Here is a 13,248-nt window from a genome sequence, read left to right as displayed (position 1 = left end):
GTCTGAAGATTAAAAAGACAGCAAGTTCCAGAGAACTCTAGGCTCACATATAAACATATGGATAGAAGCCTGGCCTACATCCTTATTAGATAACTATCCATCGATCTGGGACTGTTCTGTGCGTGTGTCCTACCCACCTGGCATGTTGGGAGAGCTAAATCAATGCTACAATGACATGGTGTCTTTCTCCACTTGAGATAGAACCAGTCAGCCTCTCTTGTTGACAATACATATGGTAAAGAGGGCCTGCACATCGTTGTTTTTTTTTTTTTTTCTGTTTCATTTATATATTTTTATATATTTTCTGTCTGTCACTTTCTGTCAATCTCAAGATTACTTAGACAACTTCCTAGTGAATAGATTTTGGAGGAGGGGGAGTTCCTCATTGTTTTCCCTCAATGTAGTAAAAAAATAATGAGTGGAATTGGAAGCTATCTCAGAGAAAAGAGTTTTGATTTTAAATGCACTGGGCATCCGAAATATACTGGTGTGGGCTGCCAACTAGGCACATAAATAAGTAGCCCTTCAGGCACCTGAGAGTAGTGATAATCTTCACCCTTTGCTTGGAGAAGAGCTAATCTCAGCAAACAGGAGCACAAGCAGAAAGTGCTTTATCTATTTCATATTTGACAAGCACAGCCCTTTTAAAACCATGAAGTAAAACTGAACTACCCAGTGAAAGTCAATGAAGTCAAAAAGCTGTACCCAAATCATATGTGTATCTACTGCCCAGCTGCATGGCCACCTGCCCCTGCCAAACTCGCTGTTCTGTCCCACTGCTGTTCTCAGGAGCCTCCAGCTGTGGGGTGCCCTGGGTCAACTCCTACCCTCTGTAGACTCCAACTCTCCAAACTTCTCCACCTGCAGGAAGATCCCAGCTCTCTCTATGAGAGTGCTTGCCTTGGGCTCTACATGAAGATTCTTGCCATCCAACCTTGCCTACCTTGGGGTCAGGCCTTGGCTGTTAGAGGGGACATGCTTTGTCTCATGTGTACTCCTTGGTATCCTTTTGCCATATGCCTAGACCAACGTGGTAAAGCGAAGCTGAATTCTTATGATACTGTATGTCAGACCAATCACATCAGGGATTCCTGCCACCTGCACACTTCCCACTTGTCTTCGATCCTCTCAGACTCCTTATTATTGCATTTTTATGTTCAAAACCCCAAACTTGACTTTCACTGAGTTATCTCAGTGAATGGTGTCACATCAGTGAGCTTCTTGGCTTGTCACTTCCTCAAGGTGTTGTGTCTTCCCACTAATGGTGATTCCTGCCCACTGACTGATTCGATTTCAGTTCAGAAGCACCAACAGTTAATGTGAGATTATCCAGTTAAATAGTGGAGGGAAGGGAGAACACTGCATAAGATGAAATAAAATAGGACCCTCAGAGAGGATACTTAAACTCACCCTACAAAGTTTCAGTTTGAGGGCTCTTAAAATGATTGGTTTCAAAGCCTTGTATTTAAAGCTTACAAATGAAATAATGAGATCCTTTTTTACTTAGTGATAATAAGGAATCAAAAAGAGCAAGATTTTCATCCCCTGTTAAATGAAAAAATACAGCAGCAAGTATGAATATGAGCTTCTGTAAACAGCTCCTTCCACATTCCCTTTCAGCATGACACATCTCTCCCCAGTTAGTTAAATAATAAAAAATGGTGCAAGAAATTTCCATCAGAGATGAAGAAGGGCAGTAGAAAGGTCACTACACCAAAACAAAGGTCAGGGGTGAGCAGGACACAACTGTCATTTGGTGGGACCATCACTTAATCTTTCTATATGTTAATTTCCTGCAGCTGAAAATAGCAGCGGTATCTAACCCACAGATAAGTAGTAAAGTAAAACAGATGTGAAAAATCAGGATGATATATAATGTGAAGGGATAATATTACTCCCTAAATTCTAGAAACTGCTATTTCCACTTAAATTCAAATAACTTCCTTTGTAACCTAAAGATTTCAAAGCATTTAATAGGAAGCATAAGATAAGCCCTAAAGGATTGTGAATCAGTAATAAAGCAAATTAACATGGAAAACCATATGAGGATCCTTTACAGCCTTTCCTATAACCAATCACATAGGAAGAGTGTGTAGACTTTCAGTTCACTCCAAAATAGCTTTGCAAACTAGTACCAAAACTTAATCAGCTTCCCACCCCAATACATGTCTTCATCCTCCTAAGCTTTACCCAAAGTGAAAGGAATATAGTAATTGCACGAATAATTTCTTCATTCCATTTATTGCCTAATTGTGAACACAAAACTGAATAACATTAAAAAGTAACTCAACATGTATAGTCCAGGTCAGTTTCACAAAGCAAGATATAAGTGACCCAAAAGTTGTTGGGCTTTGCATATGGGGGCCTGCTTATTCAGAGACACTGAGGATGGGAGGAGCCAACAAGAAGAAAAGAGAGTTGAGGATCCCCTTAAAATAAAGTATACATCATTTTCTATTTTGTTTGCCCAATCTTTCATTATTAAATAAAAGAACATTATGTTCCTTTTTTAACTAAAATAAGCGATTGTAGATTATTTTAAAACTTTACCTGATTTTATGGTATCATGTATTTAATGACTAATATACAACAAAAATGAATTTATTTTTGTTATAGTTATTAAAAATTACATATCCATCTTCAAGACAGTATTCTAAGTTTGTTTGTTTGTTTTCAGGGTTCTGTGATAGGGCTCAGCAGTTCCTAAAAGTGCTGAAAACGAAGTGGTAGATGATCTTGAACTTGATGGTTGTGAGGTCCTTAAAAAACAATACTGTGTTTTTAATAGGGTTACATAGGGTGAGGAACTAAAGAGCTTTTGCTTTCCCTGCATGTTTCTCACTTTGAAGTTAGAAAAGCAGCTCAGTCTGATTGAGCTAGGTTGGGGGTAAAGAACTTGCCAGGTTTTTACAAATGAAAGCAAATGCTTAGAAGTAGAATTAAAAGCCAATGTACACTAAACTTAGTGTTAACTGACGCCAGCCCTGATCCGTACTTAAAACGTAGAGTGTGAACCATTCAAAGAGACACTTTTCTCCTTTCAGAAGGAGAGGCCTACACACCAAGTAGCAAAGCTGGAGTCATTAGTGCATCTCGCTCAAAATTCACTGGTTAGGATTTGCCGCATGCATCTCAGAGACAGGCAGATTTTGAAGCTGGAAGGTGTGTCACAAAACCCCCCCGCTCAGACCGTGGGGTCAGAGCAGAACACCAAGTTTCCTGGAATCCTTATTCTCACATGATATTAATAAAGAAAATTTGTAAAAAAAAAAAATTCCATGGTCAAATATGTTTGAGAAATTGAGTTGATCAAGTTTAAACATGTTTCTTGGGCCTGTGAGCTTTTGTTGAACAGATAGTTATTAGATGATGGCTGGATGTTCATGTTCTATGGGACACAGTTTGAGAGATAGTAAATAAAATATTATTATCCCTGGTTTACAGATGAGGGAGTGGAGGCTCATGGAGATTATGTCCTAGAAGGTGGAGAATGCAGGTCTGCAGCCTCTTAGAACCAACTCTTCCCAGCCAGGGGACAGTCAGAAGTTCAAAAAAGACAAACTGCAGCCAGATCTCTCAGCAATGTACATACCCTGGAAATGTCTCCTAAAATGAGTGCTTTTGAGAAGCACACACTTTTCCTTTTCTGATTCAGTTAGAACATGTAGGCCATCCCAAATCAAAGTACCTGATACAAAGGCATGCAGATGCTATCAATCCACTCCAGTTGCAACCGAGGCAGTTCATCTTTCCGGTTCCGATCAAAAATTGCCTAGAATCAGGGGGGCGGGGGAAGAACCTTGCTTTACTACACCAAAGTATTTTACAGGGTGCTTTGTCAAACACTTTGCTAGAGTGATCCATTTTTTACAAACTGAACCCTTCACAAATCACAATCAATCTTTACACATACTTTCTTTTCCTTTATCATGATGAGAAATGAAATGTTTTTACCTCTTTTTATGAGATTTGTAAGCAAATTTACTTGAACTTTCTAGCGTGCAACTTCTTGGGGCAAAAACCCATCTTCAAATATAAGCAACTGCTACTAAATCAAGTCATCAGGTCACTGCGAATTGGGTACAGGTCAAGGGGAAAGGAATATGTTTTACTGCCACAAAAATAATGCAGGCTTTTATTTCTATAGTGAGAGGTTGGGATAGAATGGGACAGATTGGAAAATATCCTTAAAAGCAATTTTATTGTAAATAGAAACCATTTATACTACTTTTTCAGGGTGAGGGGTTGATTTGGCAATTACATATGTTTTTCAATAAGATTCTGTCATTAATAAATTTTTAAATATTTATCTATCATTGTGTGGATGATGGTGGATGGTACGCATTATCTCTTCATTCCCAGCCCTTAAGCTTTATGATGTTATAATGTTTGAGATAATTTAGGTATATTTTTGAGAGAAATAAATGACATTTTTCTGTTGGGCAGACTTAAGGGAAACAATCAATTGGAATTTTAGTGTTAAAATTAATTCACTGAACAAACACTGCCAATTCTGTGCCAGTGAGATTGTCTCTCCCTTTGTTCTTAAGGAGTCAGGCCCAGGCCTGAGAAGCTCCCTTGTGCCCTTACTTACCTAGAAGACTGGGCTATCTAGTTATAACTTGCCTTCCCTTAATGTTATACAGTAAGTTTTATCTTTCCTCTACATAAAACGTGGCATTCACATCATTTTGGTGTCCTTATAGGCCATGAGGGCAGAGCCAAGCAATCCCCTTCATCCAATCCTGCATCCTTCAGATGTGTGAACAAGAGTGGAAGTGGGTGGGGCAGAAATCACTAGCTGCCAAATCTGAGGAAAATATCTCCAAATTGGGGAGAAGGTCACTGATACTCACAGGCTCTTCTCATTCTTGTCATGCAATGGGAGATGGGAAATAGCAGGAAAGAAGACTGGAATTTAGAGAAAATTGTGAAAATGTGCTGGAGAGAGGGATAGCTCTTGTGAATAATATGAGTCTTGATCCAAAATGTCTCTTTAGAGCTGGGTGAGTGCGGTGGCTCATGCATGTAATCCTAGCACTTTGAGAGGTTGAGGTGGGAGGATCACTTGAGCCCAAGAGTTCAAGACTAGCCTGGACAACAGAGTGAGGCCCCTGTCCCTACCAAAAAAAAAAAAGTTAGCCAACTGTGGTGGCACACACTTGTAGTCTCAGTGACTCAGGAGGCTGAGGTGAAAGGATTGCTTAAGCCCAAGAGGTTGAGGCTGTATTGAGCTATGATTGTGTCATTGCATTTCAGCCTGGGTGACAGAATGAGACGCTGTCTCAAATAAAATAAAATAAAAATAAATAAATAAATAAATAAACAAACAAAATATTTCTTTAAAAAATATTATTCTGGGCTGGGTGTGGTGGTTCATGCCTGTAATTCCAGCACTTTTTGAAGCCAAGGCAGGAGGATCACTTGAGATCAGGAGTTTGAGACCAACCAACATGGCAAAACCCTGTTTCTACTAAAAATGCAAAAAATTAGCTGGGCGTGGTGATGGGCGCCTATGATCTCAGCTACCTGGAAGGCTAAGGCAGGAGAATAACTTGAACCCAAGAGGCAGAGGTTGCAGTGAGCCAAAATTGTGCCACTGCACTCCAGCCTGGGCAACAGAGCAAGACTCCATCTCAAAAAAAAAAAAAATAGGTGTTATTTTCTCTATAGTTCTCTTTGCTATATAAAATTTTCATATTTAATTATTCAATTTCTAGTGGATATCATAAAGTTACTTTTTTAAAAAAATGCAGTGGTTTTTAGTATATTTACAAAGTTAAGCAACTGTCACCACAATTATAGGACATTATTATCATCCTGAAAGAAACCCCATACCATTAGCAGTCATTCTCATTTTTTCCCAAACTCCCAGCCTTAGGCAACCACTAATCTATTTTCTCTATTGATGGATTTGCTTATCCTGTACATTTCATATGAATGAAATCTTATGATATGTGGTCTTTTGTGACTTGGCCTCTTGCACTGTTTTCAGGGTTTACTCATGTAGCATGCATCAGCATTTCATTCATTTTTATTGCCAAATAATATTTCATTGTATAGATGTTTTATTTATTTGTTCATCAGTCGATTGACATTTGAGTTGCTTCCAGGATATTATGAATAATACCTGTGAACATTCACATACAACTTTTTATGTGGATGTATGTTTTCATTTCTCTTGGGGATATACCTAGAGGTAGAATTTCTAAGGCATATGGTAACTCTGTTTAACTTTTTGAGGAATTGACAAACTGTTTTTCAAAGCAGCTGCATAATTTTGCATTCCTGCTAACAATGTATGGGGTTCCAATTTTTCCATGGCCTCACCCAAAGCTTATTGTCTGTCTTTTTTGCTATAGCCATCTTAGTGGCTGTGAAGTGGTATCTCATTGTGGTTTCAGTTTGTATTTTCCTGATGACTAATGATTTTGAGCATCTTTTCATGTGCTTTGTGGCCATTTACATATTTTCTTTGGAGACATGTCTGTTCAGATCCTTTGCCTATCTTTTAAATTGAGTTGTCTTTGTATGATTTGCAAATATTTTCCCATAATATGGGAAAATTTACTTTCTTGATAGTGTCCTTTCATCCATGAAAGTTTTTAATTTTGATAAAGTTCAATTTGATTTTTTTTTTTTTTTTTTTTTGAGACAGAGTCTCACTCTGTCACACAGGCTGGAGTGCAGTGGTGCAATCTGGGCTCACTGCAACCTCTGCCTCCTAGGTTCAAATGGTTCTCCTGCCTCAGCTTCCTGAGTAGCTGGGATTACAGGTGCTCGCCACCACACCTGGCTAATTTTTGTATTTTTAGTAGAGTCGAAGTTTCACCATGTTGGCCAGGCTGGTCTCGAACTCCTGACCCCAAGTGATCAGCCCACCTCAGCATCCCAAAGCGCTGGCATTAAAGGCGTGAGCCCACTGCGCCTGGCTGTTCAATTTAATTTTAATGAAGTTCAAATCAACATCTCTGGACCAACATCTCTGGGTCATTTTGTCTTTTGTCTCCTGTGCTTTTGGTTTCATATTTAAGACACCATGGTTAACCCCAGTCTGGAAGATTTGTACCTATATTTTCTTCTAAGAGTTTTATAGTTTTAGCCCTTACATTTAGATGTATGATCCATTTTGAGTTTATTTCAGGGTATGCTGAGAGGTAGGGAACCAACTTCATTCTTTTGCCTGTGGATATGCAGTTGTCCTTGAACCATTGTTGAAAAGACGTTATCTTGGCACCCATGTTCAAGATCAGTTGACCATAATTTTAAGGGGTTTATTTTTGTACTAGTCACTTCTTAATGCTTGATGAGAAAAACAAACAAACAAACAAAAAAAAACGTGTGAGGCCCCACACAGTCCTGTGCTTCACAGCATTTTGCATCTCATAAAATTAGTATTAGTAATTATTTCATGTCTGTATTTCCCACCAGTTGACAAGATCCTTGAGGGCAGGGAAGATGGTGTCTTACTCATTGCTGGATACACAGTGCCTTGCTTCATGCCCAACACATGGAGGCACTCAGGCAGGCTTTCCTAACTGACTCACTGCTTCCAATCCTGACCCTCTGGCTGTGGGCCACATTAGCCTTTGTCTTCATGAAGTGACTCCCATGACGCCTGGGACCATGATACCTGAGAGGGCTCCAGGGCAGTTTTCTTCCTAAATATCAAGGGATAATGGGCACAGCAGGTGTCAGCTCTGGGTGCATGCATTTACAGATATTTCTGGAAAAGAACTGAGGGTTAACCCTGCCACATCAGCCAGGCCTCCCCTGATGAGACGGTCATCAGTGGTGCTCCATAGTCTTTGTGAGAAGACAGAAGCATTTAGAGCTATGTTTCTACCACAAAATTAATTTCATTTATGTCTGCAGAAAATGCCTTACCTGAGCCTACAGATAAAGGCTCCTTAGTGCTGCACTACTGCACCCGCCAGCTCACCAGTGCTGGCAATTTACTCATATTTTTTCATTTAATTAAAAGACCTGTGGAATTGCTGCATTGTAAACTCTTCAGAGTATGCCTCTGAAACAGTTTTTAAAGGGGGAAAAGCTTTTATTTGAAAGTAGAGATGAGAGAATTTGGGTCATACTAGGTTTTATACATTAACTGTATGTATCTCAAGCTAATTTTTTTTTTTTTTTTTTTTTTTTTTTGAGACGGAGTCTCACTCTGTCGCCCAGGCTGGAGTGCAGTGGCCGGATCTCAGCTCACTGCAAGCTCCGCCTCCCGGCTTTACGCCATTCTCCTGCCTCAGCCTCCCGAGTAGCTGAGACTACAGGCGCCCGCCACCTCGCCCGGCTAGTTTTTTGTATTTTTTTTTTAGTAGAGACGGGGTTTCACCGTGTTAGCCAGGATGGTCTCGATCTCCTGACCTCGTGATCCGCCCGTCTCGGCCTCCCAAAGTGCTGGGATTACAGGCTTGAGCCACCGCGCCCGGCCTTCAAGCTAATATTTTTATTTTTATAACCAAATTTGGTGACACCACCAAAAAAGGGATGTTTTGACAAACTAAGTCAATGTTGCTTTGAAAACCAAAATAATTGGTATGTGTTTCAACTTATGTAGCTCCTGACCTTTTGTACATAAGCAACTGATTAAGAATAGTCAAAATTAGCAAGACTGCATTCTTACTTCAAGCAGGTGAAACTATTCAAACTAGGAACTAGTTCTCTTGCTTTTCCTTGTTTTTAAATGTCAGCAAAGAAGGATGTCTTAAAACTTGAAGACCTTATAAATACCTCCAAATGTTCAAGTTCAGTTAATTTGGGTTCTCATAAACAGACATTCTTGACAATTGATACATGCCTTGAGTATCATTGAATCTACTGTGCTATGCCAGGCTTTAAAATGCTTTGCACCACTCTCAGAATCATTGGGTTTTATGTTTTTAGCTAATCATTGGTTAGTAATAAAGAGGCTGCCCCTCTTGAGGTGGTGACTGAGGCAGTTATGTCTTCTGTATCCTTATGCTTAAAAACAGCATCACCTTGAGCCTACAGTAAACATTCTTAAGTAATAACTGAGCAGGTGAGTCCAATATAAATAGCGTTCCAATCACCAGACCCTAGTTCCACAGGTGAAACTTTTTCATTTTACAGACAAAGAAAAGAAACAGAGATTTGAAATGGTTTGTTTTGGGATTTTGAAAGTTGGAAATTGGAAAATAAAATCTAGCTTCTCAAAGCTAGACAGCCTGCCTTTAATTTTTGCTGTACAGTGTTTCTATTCTAAAGTAGGCATACATGAAATGCCAGCACTGGGCTTTGAATTATTCAAATTCCACTTTGCTCATCCTCCCTCGTGCCTACTTGTCCCACTGTGGGTGCGCAGGAAATGCTTGTTAAGTAAGTAGCTCACCACTCTTAATCAGAGACTTGGGAATAAGAGTGTTTAGCATTTACGTTTAATTAATGTTTTAAACTTTCAGGAGTGCCTCCTTAAACCCATTTTCAGTCTTTCCCATTTCCAACTTGTAATTTGGAGTTGTTTTTGAAAATGTCATTCAAAAGGGTAAATATGTGATAATTAAAGGATGCACTCACCGAAGGAGTGAGTTTGAGCTCTAATCTCTCCCGATCTCCTTGTTCGAAGAACTCACTGGTTACAAGTTCTGCCACCTGAAACATATAAATATTTCAATTCATGGTTATGTGTAGTTTATCACGAGACTCGGAAGTTCTTTCTTGCTTATGTATTTGATGATCCTCATCAACACAGACAATCATTTAAAAAGCTTATGAGGAAATAAGTATATTAACCTTTCATGTTGGAAATCAGTTTCATTCATTTAATCAGGAGAACTTGTGCAATGTAATTTTAGATGCATGCCAACAGGCAATCTCCCACTATACAGCTTCCATATTTGGGATGAAGCAACAGGTTGCCAGCTTCAAAGCAGGAAAAGTTCTTATACAGAAAAGTGAAGCAAATATTCATTTAATAATAATGTGTAATTATTATTATATTATGTAATGATAGTTTAGCCAACTTTTTATTGTTTCTATGTAGAATCTTTATTTTGTTGCATACTTTTATATTAGCCCAGCTTCATCTTGCCACACGAAAACTCCTCAACTCCCTCCCTACCAATATTTGTATGCACTCTGGGAGGGATAACCCCAGGGCACATCCTCTGCTTCCTACTGTTGCAATCAATCAAGAGGCAGGACTAATGCTAGATTCACTGTTAATAGCAGACTTTTACAGTAGGTCACGGTATAGTTTGAAGAGCGTGACTTGGTCTTCAGGCTGTCTGGATCTACGCACTAAAAGTGTTAATTTATGGTAGGCTCTAGTTGGTACAAGGACAATGGGACGTTTGTTCTACCTTAAACCTTAAACAGAGACTTATATTTTTCTGCTTTTAATCCATTAGCTTGGATGGTCAGCAGCTACTGATTATTGCCAAGCTAAACAGATTTCTTTTTTTTTTTCTTTTCCACACCTTCACTTCTCAGGATAGCTTGTGAGAAGCAAATTGATATAACAGATTAAATGTTGAATGGCTATTTTCAATGCTACTATGGTGTGCATCTAGGAAATTTCTGAGATGAACTAGCTGGATTTAAAAAATATTGGAAGAGTAGAATAAATCCCAGACAACTTCATGGCAAGAGGACATGGATACCAAACAAATTTTTCTCTATTCCAGGTTCTTATGAAGATAAGGTTCTTAAATCTGGCAAAGATGAGACAATTTAATTTTGGTCAAGTGCATAGTATCAAGATAACTCCGTTGATCTCTCAAAAGATTTGGTTAGTCACAGATTATAGATAAAACTGAAACACAACACTAAACTCACACACACACACACACACACACACACACACACACACACATCTGAGAGTAGCGTGTGTGCAGTCACATATAAAGAAATCAAATATCCAGTAACTTCAGATTTATAATATTTCTATTAAGAAACATGGGCCCTTTTCAATAATTTAACCACAAAAAAACTAGTTGGAACTGACTGAAAAATCCCCTTCACCCCAATCTCTTGTATATGTGCCTGTTTTCTAGGACTCAGTTCACTTGTCTCCTCTCCAGTCTCTCCTGCTACCCTGCATTTCAGCACACCAGGCTTCTCTCTTCTTTCTCTGGCCTTCCTTTGAAGAGGAAATGGTCCCCTAAGGGTATGACCTTATTTATTCAGTTCCCAGAACTCTCCCTCAGATTGCTTTAAGCTAGGTCTTTTGCATTAAAGAATGTAAATGTGCACATCAGGCACCTCAAGGTGGGAGTCCTGCATAGGTCTGTAGCCCCTGAAAAGAAAAGAAATTAAAACAAAATTCTGTCCTTGCTCTTTCTCAACTAGTTGTTGGTATCTCCCCTGTGCTCCTTTCACAGCTTAACTTGCACAACTGCTTTGTTTGTACTTAAAAACCCAATCAGGAACATTAAGTGGTTCCTGATTGAATTTTTTATTAAAGAAGGAAATTGAGATGCTAATCAGGCCTTGGGGGAATCACTGGGGAAACCCACATGCTTAGTCTTGTTTGCAGGAAGGGAAAGTAGAATAAACCCCAGCAGAAAGGGAATTTTTAAAAATCAACATCCAGGAAGTTAGAGAAATATTTTTTAAAGAAAGGCCTATTGTTTTCTCCAAATGTTTCCTAAAATTTTGAAGTGAGCATTAAAAAAAAAAAAATTTAACCCATCAATTTGGAGACAAACAAGAATGAGATTGCTAGCTTAGAACTGCAACAAGCTTTCTGATAGAAACATTAGGAAATAGATGGTTTTGTGTTTTATTTCCCTGAACTCTTACATTTCTGCACTTTTCAACAGAAGCTCACATCCAGAAAATAAAATAATATTTACACTAGCGACTGAGAAGACCACCTACAAGCAGCTATTGGGCCTCCCAAGTTGGCCTAAAATATCAAGGCAGAAATTTTTTTCCTTGCAAGTACTTTGCCCTGTCACTTTCCTGTCCCCTGGGGCTACTGCTCCTTGAGTTCTTGACATGCTTTTCACTGGGGTTTCTGAAGGTGCTGGCACATCATACCTCACCCCATTCCCTTTCTGGTCTTCTCTAGTTTTCTCTCAGTCCTTCTAACTTCCTCACACTCTCCACCTCCTTCCATCCCTATTACAGGAGGCTCCCCGAGTACTACACTTTTCCCCAATACCTGGAAGAGCCTCCTACCTCTTCCCTGCAGTCTACTCACCAACTCTCCCAGAAGGGAGACCTTCCCATATGGGAAAGGGGAGAGGGTAAGATGAACAGTGGGCAGAGATGCGGAAAGAAGCTAGTCAACCACACAAATTCTTCACAATTATCCTGCTTTCTGTGACTTTTTGTAACTTCAAATATGTCACACTGAAATTTAAACCAAAGCACAATTGGTGGAATACTCTATAGGAAAACTGCCTGATCTACATTGGACAGTGTGAGCAAGAAATAAGCCTTTATTTGTGTTGAACGACTGAAATTTCAGAATGTATTTGTTACTGAACCAAGGCCTAGCCTATCCTTGACTAATACAAAAATTGGTACGGAAGTGAGGTGTTGCTATTAAAAGAGAAAAGAAGAGAAAGAGAGAAAAAGACCCTAAAACATGTGTCATCAGCTTGGGGGCCAGGTATCAAGATAATGAGGAGGCTATAAGGATGAGAATCCATGGCAAAATAATTTGTACAGTTATAACTAAAAGCTAACAATGTTCTGAATAAACTTACAGTCTTGGGAGATGAGATTAGAAAACAAAATGTTGGTAAAATGTGATGGTTGCCATTGACTGTTTTGCTAGGAATTACAGGAAGTGAGTTTAGAAAAGGAGGAACAGGCTTATAACCAGGAATGAAAGGGAATAGAAACAGTCACAAATTCAGGGACTTGTAGGGATGGAAGACAAAATTACTTCTTAATTCCAAACTGTGAAAATGAAAATTGTGATACACTTTGACGAAGTTTGATTAAGACTCAGCTTTGTAACAAGAATCAAATCAAAGGTACTGCCAACACACCTAGGGTTACATTCTGAAGGAATTAGGTAGTTTGCAGCATATCCTTTTAACTGGACAAAAATGGCACAATGAAATGATTTACCTATACGGTTCTCTCACTGAAGGCTGTTAGGCCCAAGGCACTAGGAATTAAGTCAGAAATAAATAAATATATTTGCCATATTTCTTTATTCCTAAATGTAAAGAAACAAATAAATACAGAAAATCTGGGATGTTTATATGGAATGTGGATGTGGTTATGGGCAAATGGAAAGGACTAGAATCAAAGACATAA

The 13,248-nt window shown here is 39.0% G+C and overlaps 1 protein-coding gene across 2 annotated transcripts in view; it reads right to left on the bottom strand.

The window, feature by feature from the left end:
* Positions 1 to 13,248, bottom strand: part of PDE11A (phosphodiesterase 11A) — a 482,346-nt gene that overhangs the window by 32,999 nt on the left and 436,099 nt on the right. For both annotated transcript variants that reach the window (XM_010382456.1, XM_010382461.1), the window contains 2 exons: positions 9,547 to 9,621; positions 3,689 to 3,772 (listed from right to left, as the gene is read on the bottom strand). In XM_010382456.1, coding sequence (XP_010380758.1) covers positions 3,689 to 3,772; positions 9,547 to 9,621 — 159 coding nt within the window. The remainder of the gene's footprint in view (positions 1 to 3,688; positions 3,773 to 9,546; positions 9,622 to 13,248) is intronic.

The sequence above is a fragment of the Rhinopithecus roxellana genome, chromosome 14, assembly GCF_007565055.1.
Source record: "Rhinopithecus roxellana isolate Shanxi Qingling chromosome 14, ASM756505v1, whole genome shotgun sequence".
Lineage (NCBI taxonomy): Eukaryota > Metazoa > Chordata > Mammalia > Primates > Cercopithecidae > Rhinopithecus > Rhinopithecus roxellana.
This window is presented reverse-complemented; position numbering and strand designations above follow the sequence as displayed.